This window comes from Vulpes lagopus, chromosome 2, assembly GCF_018345385.1.
Source record: "Vulpes lagopus strain Blue_001 chromosome 2, ASM1834538v1, whole genome shotgun sequence".
NCBI lineage: Eukaryota > Metazoa > Chordata > Mammalia > Carnivora > Canidae > Vulpes > Vulpes lagopus.
Window position 1 is genome coordinate 49370075 of NC_054825.1, and position 15303 is coordinate 49385377.

The following is a 15303-nucleotide window of genomic DNA, read 5'->3' on the forward strand; positions in this document are numbered from 1 at the left end:
CTGCCCAATATGTAATGAAGCCCAGCTTGGGTTCACCATCTCCTTCCTCCCTGCTCCCCCACACACGCGGGACTCGGGACTCCGGTGAAGGAGGGGGTGCATGCTCCAGGTCAACAGTGCCTTTCAGCAGCCTCACCCGGCTGCCTTGGTGCCTCCAGCTGGGGCCGGGGTGCTTGAACTCTGTTCACCCTCCAAAGCCCCATCCTGAGCTCTGCCTCTTTCAGGCTTCCCCAGTTGTACCTAGGAGTGACCACCCTGCAGGTCTGCACCGGCTCAGCCTGCCCTGACTGGCCTGTGCTCAGGCACAGCTGAGGAGCTGGGGCAGAGACCAGCCTGTTTCCTCCTGTGGCAGGGTACACCGTCACGTCGGTCATGTCCTCCAGGCAGGGGTGGGTGTACGTGGCAGGAGCACCCCGGTTCAACCACACAGGCAAAGCCATCCTGTTCACCATGCACAACAACAGGAGTCTCACCATCCACCAGGCCCTGCGGGGTGAGCAGGTAATGAAGGGGGAGTCTGGGGGTGGAGGTGGGGCATGATGGGAGGGCATACACAGGGGGGAGGCGGGGAGGTTGGGCTGGTGAAGACTCCGGAGTGGAGTGACTCCAGTCAGGGTGGGGGGTGCATACCAGCCTTGGAGCTGGACTATCCCTTCTCCAGAAAGCCAGGCCCTGGTCCTTGCTACAGCAAGGAGAACCTAGGAGACCTTGCTTATCTCCATTTCGTGGACCTCTTGTTTCTGGGGCCAGACCTTTGTCCCCGACAGCCAGCTTCTCTCCATTCATATAAAGGGTTCAGGTTAGAGGCAGGATCTCGGCTGTGGCTCCCCAGCTCCGGCTGCCAGGGCCCCCGGGCATCCTGAGGGACTGTCACGTTCCTCAAGCCACCTTCACGCCGCCAGCAGTGGGAGCAGCTGCAGCATCCCCCCACCCCCACCCGCCTCAGCCCTGCTGCAATGAGGCCCCCTGGGTTCAAGGGCACACCAGCTTCTTTCCTGTCCCTGGAATGGGAACAATGCAGAAGGCTAGAGCTGCCAGCGCCACCCCCCACCCCCGCCTGGGCCGCATGGGAACCGCACTGTGTTGCTCAGAGTCCCGTGTTGGATGGTCATGCGTGCCAGTTGTGAAGCTAGGATAGGAGCACTGGTGGTGGGAAGATCAGAAAACAGGGTTCTGATCCAAGTCATTCCAACAGCCGAGGAAGACAGTGGTCCCAAGAAGCCACATAGCTTTTCCAAAGTGACCCGGTGGATTCAAGGCTGGGTCAGGTTTAGAACCAAGGACTCTTGGTGTGGCTCTGCTTCATGCTACCTCCTGACCCCTGACAACCCCAAAGCCAGCATGCGTGTGTGCGCACATACACACACACACACACACACCCCTTCTGGCTGCACTCAGCATCCACAGCATCCCGGGCCTGACCTGGGCCCTAGCCAAGCCCGCACCATCATCCCCAGCTCACCCTCGGCTCTGCGGAGAACTGTCCCCCCAGGAACAGCCCTGTCCCCTGCATCTTTTACTGCCCTTGGCCTGTCACCATGAGGACAAGCTCCTCGCTGGGTCTAACCTAAATCCCTCTGGCTCAGGCAGCCACCGTTCCTCTTCCCACCTCAAGGGCACTGGCAGCCCAGGGCATGGCTCCGTCCCCCGGCCTCCATCCTGCCTGCCCACACTCTGCCCAGGGCTGGCTCTTTCGGGAATCCAGGGCTAGACCTTGAGAGCTGGAGGGAATTTGCTGATGAATTTATGACATTTTTACTGCCCGGTTCCGCCTCCAACATCCGAACGAGAAACCGCAGTGCTGAAGGCAGCTAAATTAAGTGAATTCCAAATCACTGTGACCCACATAGCTGAGGCTACATATTTAGACAAAAGTCTCCCTTCCCTGCTCCCTTATTCGCTCTGTCTGCCTCTTAATTACTTTACAGAGGGGATAGCTCTTCCCTCCCCCACCCGTGTTGAGATCTCCATTCTCCTCTCTTCTGTATTTCTCTCTTGCTTCTCAGTTAAAAGCTCTTAATACTGGAAGATAGATTGCTCCTCAAAGCACTCTGAGCCAGGAGGCAGCGGGGGAGGGAGTGTCATGGGCTCCGGTGTCAGACTAGAGTCTCAACCCAGTTTGGCTGTGGCCAACCTTCTGACCTTGGGCGAGTGATTTCAGTTCATTCCCCGTAAAATGAGGAGGGTGATCTCTCCTAAGGTAGCAAGAGGCTCACATGAGCCAACTGAGGCTGTAAAGCATGTCACACAGGGTCTGTCCATGCAAAGAGCTCCTTCATCCTTCCCAAGTGACCCATTGGTTCAATACATATTGATTATATGTATTATATTATTATCATACCCAGGTGTGGAGGGGACACAGCACTCTCCATAGGGGGAAGCAGGTGCTGGTGTGGGGCTGGTGGGGGGGCAGATAGAGGAGGGGTACCCATTGCAGGCAGGGCAGGGCAGGGCGAGAGTCTAACAGGAAGTGAGCTGAGGATGTTAGACATTATCCAGGAGGGAGAAGAGGAGAGGAGTGCAGACAAGAGCAAAGTATGTACAGAGGGAAGCCGGGAAGCCAGCCAGAGCCTGGGGCTTTTGGAGAAATCACTGGGAATGTCAGGAGAGAGTGTGGGAGCTTGGGGGTGGGGGAGGACACAGAGGCTGGATAGGGAGGGAGGCGGGTCCATCAGAGTCCATCAGAGCAGAATGTGGACTTCCCCGTGCACCCCCTCTGGAAGCAAGGCAGTGGTGTGGTCAGCTGCTAGAAGCCACTCTGGCTGCCCAGGGAGGGGGGCAGGCTGGAGGGTAAGGCAGGGGGTCCTCCGGCAGGTGCCTCACCCAGAGAAGAGGCAGAAGAGGAGGGAAGTAGGATGTGTTTGGCATGGGCCAGGCAAGGCTTGCTGGGAGACTGTGGGTGGGAGAGGGGGCGGTGGAGCCAGGGAGCCAGTCTCAGGTTTCAGACTAAGTGGGCACCCTCATTGAAATGAGGGCCACGGGCACCCAAGCGGGGAGGGGAACAAAGTGGGTGCTCAAATGCTGAAAAGAAACCATAATCCCCCATCCCAGGTGCTAATCCCAGAGTTATTTGTAACATTAAAAATTGAAATGAGGGGGATCCCTGGGTGGCTCAGCGGTTTGGTGCCTGCCTTCGGCCAAGGGTGTGATCCTAGAGTTCCAGGATCGAGTCCCACATCTGGCTCCCTACATGGAGCCTGCTTCTCCTCTGTCTGTGTCTCTGCCTCTCTCTCTCTCTCTCTCTCTCTGTGCCTTTCATGAATAAATAAATAAAATCTTTAAAAAAAATTGAAACAAGCCAAACGTCCCACAAGAGGATTGGTTATACACATGCAGCATATGCGTGATTAGAATATTATAGAACCACCAGTGATCATATTGTAGGAAAAAATATAACACATCATGAAGAAATTGCTCGTGATCTATTGTTTGATTTAAAAATCATACATAGGGACACCTGGCTGGCTCAGCGGTTGAGCGTCTGCCTCTGGCTCAGGTCATGATCCCAGGGTCCTGAGATCCAGTCCCACATCGGGCTCCCCACAGGGAGCCTGCTTCTCCCTCTGCCTATGTCTCTGCCTTTCTCTCTGTGTTTCTCATGGATAAATAAATAAAATGTTAAAAAATAAAATAAAATAAATCATATATAAGCTATATATATATATACTGTATATATTAAATTGTGTATTTAATTATATGTATATGTATTATACATATAAAATAAAATAAATCATATACATATACATATAAAATATAAATATAAATACATATAAAATCATATAAGTAGGGCAGTCCTGGTGGCTCAGCAGGTTCAGCACCGCCTCCAGCCTAGGGCGTGATCCCAGAGACCCGGGATCGAGTTCCACATCAGGCTCCCTGCATGGAGCCTGCTCCTCCCTCTGCCTGTGTCTCTGCCTCTCTCTCTCTGTGTCTCTATGAATAAATAAATAAAATGCTTAATAATAAATAAATAAATAAATAAATAAAATCATATAACTATAAAATAAAATAAATCATATATAAGCTATATATACACTATATGTATTAAATTGTATATGTAATTATATGTATATGTATATGTATATGTATTATACATATTATAATTATTATACATATTATACATATACATGTATATGTATTATACATATAAAATAAAATAAATCATATACATATAAAATATAAATATAAATACATATAAAATCATATACATATAAAATAAAATAAATCATATAAGCTATATATATACACTGTATATATTAAATTGTATATATTTAATTATATGTATATGTAAATTGTATATTAAATTATATGTGTATATATATATATATACACTGTGATCCCAGGTTATAAAAATAAAACCATATACGCACACACAAACCAGCCACACACACCCTGGACAAAACAGACTGAACAAAAATGCACTAAAATGTTCGTGGGAGTTATAATTGGATGTTGGGACAAAGAGTGACTTTTATTTTCTTCTTCATACCTTTTTCTTATCTTGTTCATTTTTGCCATCATACTGGCTTACCAACAGAACCAATGGCAATCAATACAATTAACCAATGGAAAGAAGGAAGCGGGAGCTTGGAGGGGGGTGGATGATAGGAGAAAAGACTGCAGGGTGGGACCAGGTGAAAACGGGTGAGTCAAAAAAATAAAAAAAGAAAAGAAAACAGGTGAGTCCACGCCACGGTGGGGAGAGGAGGCGAGAGGGAGAAGACCCTTCCTTTTGTCCCTGGCTCCCGGGACAGCACAGCCCACCCCGCCCTTGTGCTGCAGATAGGCTCCTACTATGGGAGTGAGATCACCTCGGTGGACATCGACAGCGACGGGGTGACTGATGTCCTGCTGGTGGGCGCCCCCATGTACTTCAGCGAGGGCCGAGAGCGGGGCCGGGTGTACGTCTACAACCTGAGACAGGTACTGCTGGGGTCCCCCCAGGCACCTGGGCCCTGCCCTCACTGGGCGCAGGTGGGGGAACTGGGCCACCTGCTGAGCCAGGCCAGGGAGAGCAGGACCCACCTCTGTTGCCGCCACCACGGGGCTCAGGTAGCCAGAGAGAGGATTCCCGGGGGAAATAGGGGTGGGGGGGGAAACAGGGGGCTGCAGGCAGGGGGGACCTGTCCTTGAGCACCCTTGCCCGTCCCCCTGAGCCTTTTCCCACCCGTGTTTTGCAGAACCGGTTTGTTTACAACGGGACGCTGGAGGATTCCCACGGCTACCAGAATGCCCGATTCGGGGCGTGCATCGCCGCGGTCCGGGACCTCAATCAAGATTCCTACAGCGACGTGGTGGTGGGAGCGCCCCTGGAGGACAACCACGGAGGAGCCATCTACATCTTCCACGGCTTCCAGGCCAGCATCCTAAAGACGCCGAAGCAGGTGAGGCTCCCTGGCAAGCAGCTGAGGCTGCCCTGAGTCCTGGTCACCCAGGAGGCCGTGTCCTCCTGCAGGAAGGGACTCCAGTCTGTCCCAGCCCTGCTGACCTCAGGTCGGGATTTCCAAATAGGAGCTTTTGTCTTCAGGACGGTCCCATCACCGCTGTCAGCAGCCTGCTTACCTGTGTTCCCCCTGCGACAGCAAAGCCCCCTCCCTGGGGACCCGGACCTCACTCCCCCTGCACGTCCGAGCAGGCCGTGGACCACGAGTGGGACTTCCCACGTGGCTTGCTCCTCCCTGGAAACCTTGCTCCCCTCGAGAGGCACCCATCTCAGGTCCCGTGCCCCCAGGGTCATCATTTTGGCCTACGTATTTTCTTACTAAGGTGGCCCAATACGTGTGGTCAGAGGTGCCGGGACTTGACGGCAGGTGACATAACGGAACAGGAGAGGGCATAGCTTTGGGGTGGGGACGATTCCTGATGGTTCCATGTGGGCTCTCTCTGATGCTCCCAATCCTGGCTTCCCTGAGGGCTGCCCCGCCCCGCCCTGTGCTAACAGCACCCACACCCGGCTCTCTCTTCCTGCTCCCTGCAGAGAATTGCGGCCTCTGACTTGGCTCCTGGTCTCCAGTATTTTGGCTGCAGCATCCATGGGCAACTGGACCTCAATGAGGATGGGCTCGTCGACCTGGCGGTGGGCGCCCTGGGCAACGCTGTGATTTTGTGGTTGGTTCTCCCGCTTCTCTTGGCTCTCAGGCTCTTCTGGGGGTCATGATGGACACCGGGTTGTTGTTGTTTTAAGATTTTATTTTTTTATTCATGAGAGACACAGAGACAGAGAGGCAGAGACACAGGTAGAGGGAGAAGCAGACATCCTGCAGGGTAGCCCTATGCAGGACTCGATCCCAGGACTCCAGGATCATGCCCCGAGCTGAGGGCAGACACTCAACCACTGAGCCACCCAGGCGCCCCATCGCATTTTTCATACAACTTAAAAAAGGCATTACACAGAGGTATCCTACAACTTCACAGGGACAGTAAAAAAGTGGACCTGCCCTCAGTCATCAAAAATATTACAGCCTGGTTGGGAGATGTCTTAGCCCAGGTTCCCTAGAAAACAGAGCCCGAGACTAGAGCTCATGAGTAATGCTTCCGAAGTGACCTCATCCCAGAGGCAGAAGTAGGGACCAAGGACCCTGGAGCAGAAAAGAGGAGCAGTGGGAGTGGGGGGGCATCACTGAACCAGTTGGCACCTGCTGCTCATTCATGGGATCTCCAGTGAGGCAGGATGCACCTCTGCTTCTTGCAACAGACTGTCATGGGGTGGAGGGGGTGTAGTATATCTTGGGGGGGGGGTCCTCATATTCCCTTGTATCCTCTGCCATGGCCAGAGCATCGGCTGCCCCACACCCCCGAGGGGGTGTCCCCTGGCCCTCTAAAGGTGGCCCTGGGGGTGAAGGTCTGCTCCGCATGTGGGGGCTCATGGATCTTTGGGGGTGGCAGCAGCAGCAAGAGCAGCTTGGGCGGTAAAAGTATTCACTAGGTTGGTTCCAGCCAGGAAACAAGAACAGATGACCAAGACCCAGGCTAGGAGGTAGACCTGACCTAGCAGGTGCGTAGGGTGACACACAAACTGAGTGCTTTACGGGAAACAAGACACACACACATACCCCAAGAGAGCCAATCTGGTGGAAAGGACCCAGTCCAGCTCTAGCTTTTGAGGTCTAAACCTAAGTGCTATGTTCCTAGGGCTGAAATTGTGAGCTGGAACCTTCTGGGAAGACTGTGTGATCAAACCCCACAGACCTCAAACTGCCCCATTAGGATTCCTGGGGCTGCTTTTCTCCTTTTTTATTCTTTCTTTTTATGTGAGTATAGGTGATGTACATGTTCCATTATTCTCAGGTGTACAACATAGTGTTTCGGCAAGTTTATAGGTTATGCTGTGCTCGCCACAGCATAGCTCCCATCCCTCACCATCCCCTATTACAGTGTCAGTGGCTGTATTCCTTACGGGGTGCCTTTCATCCCCATGACTCTCACATTCTACAGCTGGAAGCCTGTACCTCCCATTCCTCTTTCCTCCCCTTCCTTCCCCCCAGCCCACCCATTTTGCTCAGCCCCCCGGCCCCTCCCCTCTGGTAACCTTCCCTTTGTTCTCTGTATTTCTAGGTCTGATTCTGTTTTTGTTTGTTTATTCGTTTGTTTTGGTTTTTAAATTTTTTTAGGGTTTTTTTTTTTTTTAGATTCTTCGCATATAAGTGAAATCACCCAGTATTTGTCTATCTCGGTCGGGCTTATTTCACTTAGCTCATACCCTTCTAGGTCCATCCACGTTGTCACAAACTGGGCAGCTTTGCAAACCCTCATAGCCCAGGCTTTACCCAGACCACATAAAACAGAGTTTCTAGGGAAGGGGCCCCGGGCAGGAGTAAGCTTGAAAAAATCCCCAAGTGTTTGTCTCTCATGGGCAGCCACGTTTGAAAGGCACTGGTGTAAGCTAGGGTGTTTACACAGCACTCCACACTGTCAAAGGGCTTCTCTCACTGACTTCCTTTGATCCCCACATCCCCCTCAGAGAGATCATGGGACCTGCCCAAGGTCCCTGGGGAACCAGTAGAGCCAAGACTCAAGCCACCCCAGCCACTGCACAGCACAGGGGGGAGCCCCCAGCCCCCTTAAGCTAGGAGCAGAACATCAGCACAGATAATCGTGCAAAAATTCAGAAACATCTAAATCACACTACACTCACCTCTTTTTATATAAATGCATGGTGTGGAGACGCAGGACACTTCCTTCTCTGATTATGTTTTTCTTAGGCCAATAGAAGACTAAATTTGCTTTTCCGTGACTGCCCCTAGGGTAGTGTCCAGTGGAGACGTGGGGAATCTCTGGAACAGGGAGTGGCTCTCCACTTTGGCTGCACGTGGCAATCACCTGGGAGCTTTAACTCCTTGCTCTTCAAAGTTTGGTCCCAGACCAACAGCAACAGCATCGTGGAGGACTTACTAGAAATGTGGAATCCGTGTGGGCCTGTGGGGGGTCAGGATCTACACGTTAAAGATCCACCCCCACCCCACCCCTGCAGTTGTGCAAACATTAAAATTCAAGAAGCACTGCTTTCAGACATGTTGATGCCAATTCTGATCAGATTTGCCCTGGAAGGCAAATTGGGCATCAGGATTCTTTTAAAACTCTCCAGAGTATTCTAATGAATTTCCAGGGACGGGGTGAGGACACCCGAGGCAGTCAGTGTGGTCTGCAGCAAGTACAACCGCTAGGAGATGATGAAGGGCGGCTCTGCGGCTACGCGCCTGCCCTCCACCTGCCCGTCACTTTTTTTGCCCAATATTTTGACATCTGGGGCCCTGTCTGCCCTCCGCCAAAGGTGTACAGATTCATTTCCGCCTGCTGCCCCACATCTCCCCCCTTCTCTCTCCCTGGGTTCCAGGGGCGGCCAAGTACCCCAACCCCCAGCCAAGTGTTCTTCTGCTCCAGGTCCCGTCCGGTGGTTCAGATCAATGCCAGCCTCCACTTTGAGCCGTCCAAGATCAACATCTTCCACAGGGATTGCAAACGCAGCGGCAGGGACGCCACCTGCCTGGCCGCCTTCCTCTGCTTCACACCCATTTTCCTGGCACCTCATTTCGAGAAGGACACAGTCGGTAAACAGGCTCCTCCCCACTCCCCACCTCCTACCTCCTGCTGCCAGCCCCAGTCTCCCTTGTGAACTTTGAGATTGCCCTGCTTCAAAACCTGGGCTTTCACTGAAATGGTTTTCAAGTGCCAGGTCACCCCTTGAGCCACCTTAATGACCACATTTGATGACCTAATTCCAAGGAGCCAAGAAGGAGATATCATGACAGGGCAAGAGTGGCAGTCTGCAGCAGTGACCAACAAGGGAGAGGCCGGGGGAAGAAGGGAATAGTTGGGGTGCAAAACTTGGATTCAGAACAGGGACCTGGAAGCAGCGAAGCAAAGAGGGCAGCCTGGATGCAGAGAAAGAATCTGAGCCCAGAGAGGGAGCAGGAACCAATAGGGTCAGACAGACGAAGGCCCCAGGTTCAGTGGTCACCGCGCAGAGTGGGTATGCGTCTGCGGCAGGGCATTTCCTGCTGAGGACCATCACTTCCAGCCAGGGTGGCAGCCAGACACCTGCTCACGGCCGCCCTGGGCCCACTTGGCCCCACAAAGTAGTGGCTGCGAGTTCTGGGACCGCACTGGGCCCTGGGCAGCCAATTGGGATTTCTGAAAGCTTCTTAGCCAAGGAGCAGGGCCCACCAGAAGGACAGGGGTGGGGTGGGGGAGAGGTCAGGGCCAGCCTGGGCAGCTGTGCTCCTCTTTCAACGTTTATCTGTAAAAGGAAAAAGGTCAAGAACCTGGCACATGCAGAGGGCTGGCTGGGGCACAGGCGAGGAGACGAAGGCTTTCCTGGATTTAGTAAAAGATCAGTCTCATTAAAGGCTGCAGGCCTTAAACCCCAGAACAGGGTCTTAGGTTTGAGAAGCTGGCAGCAGGGGCTCGTGGGGTGGGGACTGCCACCTGCAGAGGCTCTGACCCAGGCCTGACAGGATCCCGGAGGCCAGGGCAAAACCTGGAAGGTGGAGGGAGAGCTGGGGGGTGTCCAGGACTCCAGCGGGGGCTCAAAGGAGCGCAACAGCCTGGCCCCTCATCCTGCCTCCTCTTCCACCTCGTTCATTTCTCCTGCATTTCTTCCTTTTTCTCTTTCCCTTTGCTATCAGCCCCCCTCTTCATCCCACCTCCTTTCGCCTCTCTTCTCCTTGGCTCCTTCTTTTTCTCCTTTCTCAGTGCTTCCCTCGATCCCTGCATTGGGAGTTTCCCACCCACACCAGGCCTCCCGAGCGGAGAAGAGCAGCTCTGCCCTGGCCAGGCTAGAGGGCTTCCTGGAGGAGGCTAGCTTTCAGGAGGCTCTCTTAAAAGACAGGCCAAGAGTCTTGGGTGGAACTGTGGCTCCACCTCCATGGTTTTGCCCTCTCCCTCCTGCAGACATCAGGTACAATGCTACCATGGATGAGAGGCGGTACACGCCGCGGGCCCACCTGGATGAGGGCGGCGACCGGTACACCAACAGAGCTGTCCTGCTCTCCTCCGGCCAGGAGCACTGTGAGCGGATCAGCTTCCATGTCCTGGTGAGCCTGACGCCCGGCAGCCCCGCCGGCAGGGACCCAGCTCAGACAGGAAGGGGACACAGAGCTGGAGGAGGGGCTGCCATGGGGGAGACAGAGAGCTCAGCTGGCATCAGGCCAGTTCCAAGCCCCCAGCAGGTCTCAGGAGGCGAGCCAGGGTGCGGTGTCCTGGACCTTGGCCGCCCCATATTCATGCCCTGGAACAAAGGCCACTAGAACACACTGCCTGTCACCTCGTGGTACCCTCTGCGAAATCCCTTCTTCCCCCCACCTCTCTGATGCCCTTTGTGTCTTTAGCGGGGGAGGAAATCTGGGGAGGAAGGTAGGCTCCGTGAGGTCGCACAGAGGGAACAGGGGTCAGTCTGTAGGGAGGGAATGGAAGCAGGCATTGGCTGAAGATGAGGACCAGGCAAGATGGGCCCATGGTGGGGGCAGACAGGGAGGAGGAACCCAGAGTGGGCAGCCTGGGAGAGGTAGAGAACCCACAGTGGCCCAGTGTCTGGTTTTACAAATAAGGAAGAAGATGAAGAGTCGGCCCCATAGAAGCTCCAGATACCCATGCCACCGCTCCAGCCTTGGAGACGCAAGCAGGGGGCACTCAGAGCCCACCTGACCCCTGTAGTTCAAAGGCCAAAAGTCAGAAAGATGAGCAGATGTGGGAAGTCCTCACGTCTGTTAACGTGTGGTCGCCTCTGATGGTTGGCGTACTGATTCTCAAGGTGTGGTCCCCCGGACCAGCAGCAGCCCCGGCACAGGGGCCCTTGTTAACAACACAGGTGTTCAAGCCCCAGGCCAGACCCACCGAATCCAAGATTCTGGAGGTGGGCTCAGGCCTCAGTGCGTCGCTGGGCCCGCCTGGGTATTCTGATGCAAGCCCAAGCTGGGGAGAGCCACGGCCTGGATACAAAGAAGCCAGTGGCATCAGGATTTGGGTTCCACCTGGGAGACTTTATAGGCATCTCTAAGCGTCCCCTTCTTGACCATCTACACCTGGGTGCATCGGAGCAGCCTGTTTTATCCACACATTTGTTCATTCATTGAGTCCACACACCCCTGAAGCCGTGTCACGGCGCTGGGGCTGTGCCAGGAGCTTCTGAAGGAGGGGGTGAGACCAGCATACAGAGGCCATTGGAATTCGCCAGGGTGTGCGCACGGGGTGGGGGGGCACCTGGCTCCCCCGAGGCCGAGGCACTAGGGGTCCGGTGCCAGGCCTTGAAGTCTCAGCGGGAGGAGGGTTTGCTGCACCTCCCGCCACCTGGCACGCTCCTCTATCCTGGACTCATCCTGGAGGCCGATGGGGAGGCTGCCCTCCCGCCTCAGGGAACAGAAGTTTTCTCAGGGTCCTGGCCCAGGAACAGGTGCTCCACGCACCCTCACCCCGTCCCATCTCCTCCTCAGGACACTGCCGACTACGTGAAGCCGGTGACCTTCTGGGTGGAGTACTCCCTGGAGGACCCCGACCATGGCCCGGTGCTGGACGACGGCTGGCCCACCACCCTCCGAGTCTCGGTACATCCTGGCACCCGGGGCACACGACCCCGGGGGCTCAGTACCCCCGGCCCCCACCCACTCCCTGAAGCCCAGATCCAGAGTGCACCCCCGAGTCCCCTGCAGCACCCTCCCCTCTCCTGCCCTGCGAACCCACAGCACGACCCCTTCCCTCCTCCTTCATCAACGAGGTCAAGGACCCCCCTGTCTAGCATAGGGTGAGCCCTGGACGGGTCCTGGAGGATCACAGATCCAGAAGCGCCCTTGGGTCTCTACCACCTGCCTCCCCCATGGATGGGTGAGGGCTCTGGAGGCCAGAGCCTGCTCTGCAGCTCTGCTCCAGCCTCTCGACCATGCCCCTAATCCCCGGCTCTGGGGACGTCAGAACTTTCTGGTATCCAACACTCATGTGCTCCTCCCACCGACAGCCCACTCGAAGGAAAGAGCACAGCTTAGTTCTGTCCGAACTGTGCAGGGGGAACAGGTGAAGTTTGTGAACCGTTCTGGACTTTAAGGAGCAGCACAGCTCCTGGAGATCCCCTCTGCTCCCATCCACCCCCCACCCCGCCTTCCCTGACACCACCCCCCTCCGATTCCACCACCCAGCCCTCCTTGACCCTCACCTCTTCCCTCTTTTCTCCTGCTTCTGCATCACAAACATATCAGAGAGGTTGTCGAATGTTCGAGAAGGGGTGGGGAGTGGATTGGCAAAGCCAGAGTCCTCGGTGAGCCGGTGTGCTGCGTCGCCCCCCCCTGTTTTCCCCACCGCCGTAATTACAGAGCCACGACAGCAAACCCGTGGGAAGCTGCCACTTGTTCTACGAGTGAGCGTGTCGAAGCCCATGATTTGGATTAACGCGCGGGGCTGGCTCTGCCCAACGCTGCTGGAAGCTGTGCCAGCCGGCAGGAGGGGCGTAGGCCAGGACCAAGACGGCAGTGAGCTCAGAGGAGTCGTAACTGAGCAATCAGATGCTCATGCCAGGGCGGGAGGGCTTCCTGGAGGGGGTGACTTTCGGCTGGACCTCAAGGAATAGGCCAGGCCCAGCTCTGCGGGCGTGGGCAGAGTGGCCTTTTACTCCAGGGGCGTTGACCTTGTAAGTAAGGGATAGAAGTGAGAAGGGCAGGCTGAAGGGATGCGTGAAGAGAACATTCAGGAGGAAGAACCTGCATCATATTATTGAGAGCTGCAAGGAACAGCTAAATTTCTAAAGTCCTGTTAATCTGGATTTCTAGCAAATTAGAAACATTCTGCCCAGCGCTCGTTGACAGATTCCCCCTTTTTTTTTTTAATTTTATTTACTTATTCATGAGAGACATAGAGAGGCAGAGACCTAGGCAGAGGGAGAAGCAGGCTCCATGCAGGGAACCCAATGCGGGACTTGATCCCGGGACCCCGGGGTCACACCCGGGGCCCAAGGCAGGTGCTAAACCACTGAGCCACCCAGGGATCCCCCTCGTCGACAGATTCCTATGTAGCTGCTCAAGCGCTGAGATATCTCGCCTCCCGGGGGAATGAGCTGTTCCGTATAATTGAGTGCAGCAGTTGCTTATCACATTAATTATTCCTTTTAATCAACCGGATGGAAATGTTTCTGAAGGTTATAGTACAGTTTTTATCCATTTTTTTAAAGGTTTTATTTATTAGAGAGAGAGAGAGAGAGAGAGCATGAGCCAGGGGAGCAGGAGAGGCAGGAGAAGCAGGCTTGCCGCTGAGCAGGGAGCCCTTATGGGGCTCCATCCCAGAACCCCGGGATCATGACCTGAGCTGAAGGCAGACACTTAACTGACTGAGCCACCCAGGCACCCCTAATGCAGGGTTTTTTAAAAAAAGATTTTGCTTATTTATTCATGAGAGACACAGAGAGAGAGAGAGAGAGAGGCAGAGACAGGCAGAGGGAGAAGCAGGCTGCATGCAGGGAGCCCGATGCCGGACTCGATCCCAGGACCCTGGGGTCATGCCCTGGGCCGAAGGCAGACGCTCAACTGCTGAGTCACCCCGGAGTCCCAGTTTTCTCTCTTTTTAAGCAGGAGGCTGGGTGGGGGTGGAGTATCCTATCAGAGACTCGCAGTCGCGGGGGAACACGGGTGCTGGGGTTCAGTGAAGCCCTTCGGGGCCACCACGGGCCTTCCCACTATGTCCCTTCGCCGGAAGGCCTCACTCCGTCCACTCTGGCTGCGCTGCTTCTCTGGCGGCTGCCGCGTACCTGCTTCCAGCTGCAAATCGGCCAAGCGATGGGGAAGCCATGGGCCGCGTGGGGATCTCATGAGACTGAGGAGTTCCCCTTCGAGAAGAGTCCATGGATTTCAGATCTGTGCGGGCTTCTTCCCCCTGCCCTGGCTTTCGGCTGTGTCCTCGGGAGGGACAGTTGTACTCCTCAGCTCCAGACCCGAACACCCAACCGCTTGCTGACCACTTTGCCCTGGAAAGACCACAAGTGCTTCAAAGTCATGGTGCCCCAGAACTGACTCAACATAACCCTTGTGTTTCCAAACGGATGGTGCGACCACCCTTCCAGACGCTAAGGAAGGAACCTGTCCAATGTCCTGGGCCTTGGGCCCTGTAGCTCTGATGAACTCCAGGTCCTAGGGACCCCACCGCTGGTGCGCCCCTAACCTGTTGTCTCCTCTCCACACCCAGGACCCTTCCAAGGCCATCATCATCTCTTGCAGCCTCCTCAGTGGGCTCCCTACTCTAGCCTTGATCCCTCCAGTTCACGCACCCACAGCAGCCACAGGGAGCCTTCAGTATGCAGGGCTGATAGGATACTCCCCTGCCTGCAGCAGTCAGTGCTTCCCATCAGCTCCAAGGCACTCCCCAAGGCTCTGTAAGAACCCACCCCCCCATCTCTCCATCCTCTCCACCCCAAAATACGGCAACACTTAAACCACCCATCATTTCCCAAACTCACCATGCTGCTTCATGCCTCAGGACCTTTGCACAGGCTCGTCCTTCCATTCGACTTCCCTGTTCCTCTGGTCACGCAGCTAACATGGTCATCCTTCAGAACTCCGACCTACGACTGTCTCTTCCCTGAAGGCTTCTCTGACCATGTACAGGCCAAAGTGACTGTTTCCTCCCTCTGCCTTTCCTATTCCTCATACAGATTTCCAAGATTTTTTTGCACATTTCACACTCTAATTATTTATTCGCGTACCAATCTTCCCCATGAGCTGAGAGCAGAAGCTATGTCTTCCTCCTCCGGCACCCCCACTACCTAAGACCTTGCCCCCAGCACAGCTGATCTGTAAACATGGACTGCAATCGCCCTGCTGGAGGGTTGGGTAC

The 15303-nt window shown here is 54.6% G+C and overlaps 1 protein-coding gene across 1 annotated transcript in view; it reads left to right on the top strand.

Moving 5' to 3' along the window:
- The window catches only part of ITGA11 (integrin subunit alpha 11), a 114103-nt gene that overhangs the window by 82015 nt on the left and 16785 nt on the right, over positions 1 to 15303 (top strand). Inside the window, exons 12-18 of the mRNA XM_041746500.1 lie at positions 353 to 501; positions 4783 to 4923; positions 5181 to 5384; positions 5978 to 6108; positions 8881 to 9047; positions 10390 to 10532; positions 11928 to 12038. Of these exons, the coding sequence (XP_041602434.1) occupies positions 353 to 501; positions 4783 to 4923; positions 5181 to 5384; positions 5978 to 6108; positions 8881 to 9047; positions 10390 to 10532; positions 11928 to 12038 (1046 nt within the window). The remainder of the gene's footprint in view (positions 1 to 352; positions 502 to 4782; positions 4924 to 5180; positions 5385 to 5977; positions 6109 to 8880; positions 9048 to 10389; positions 10533 to 11927; positions 12039 to 15303) is intronic.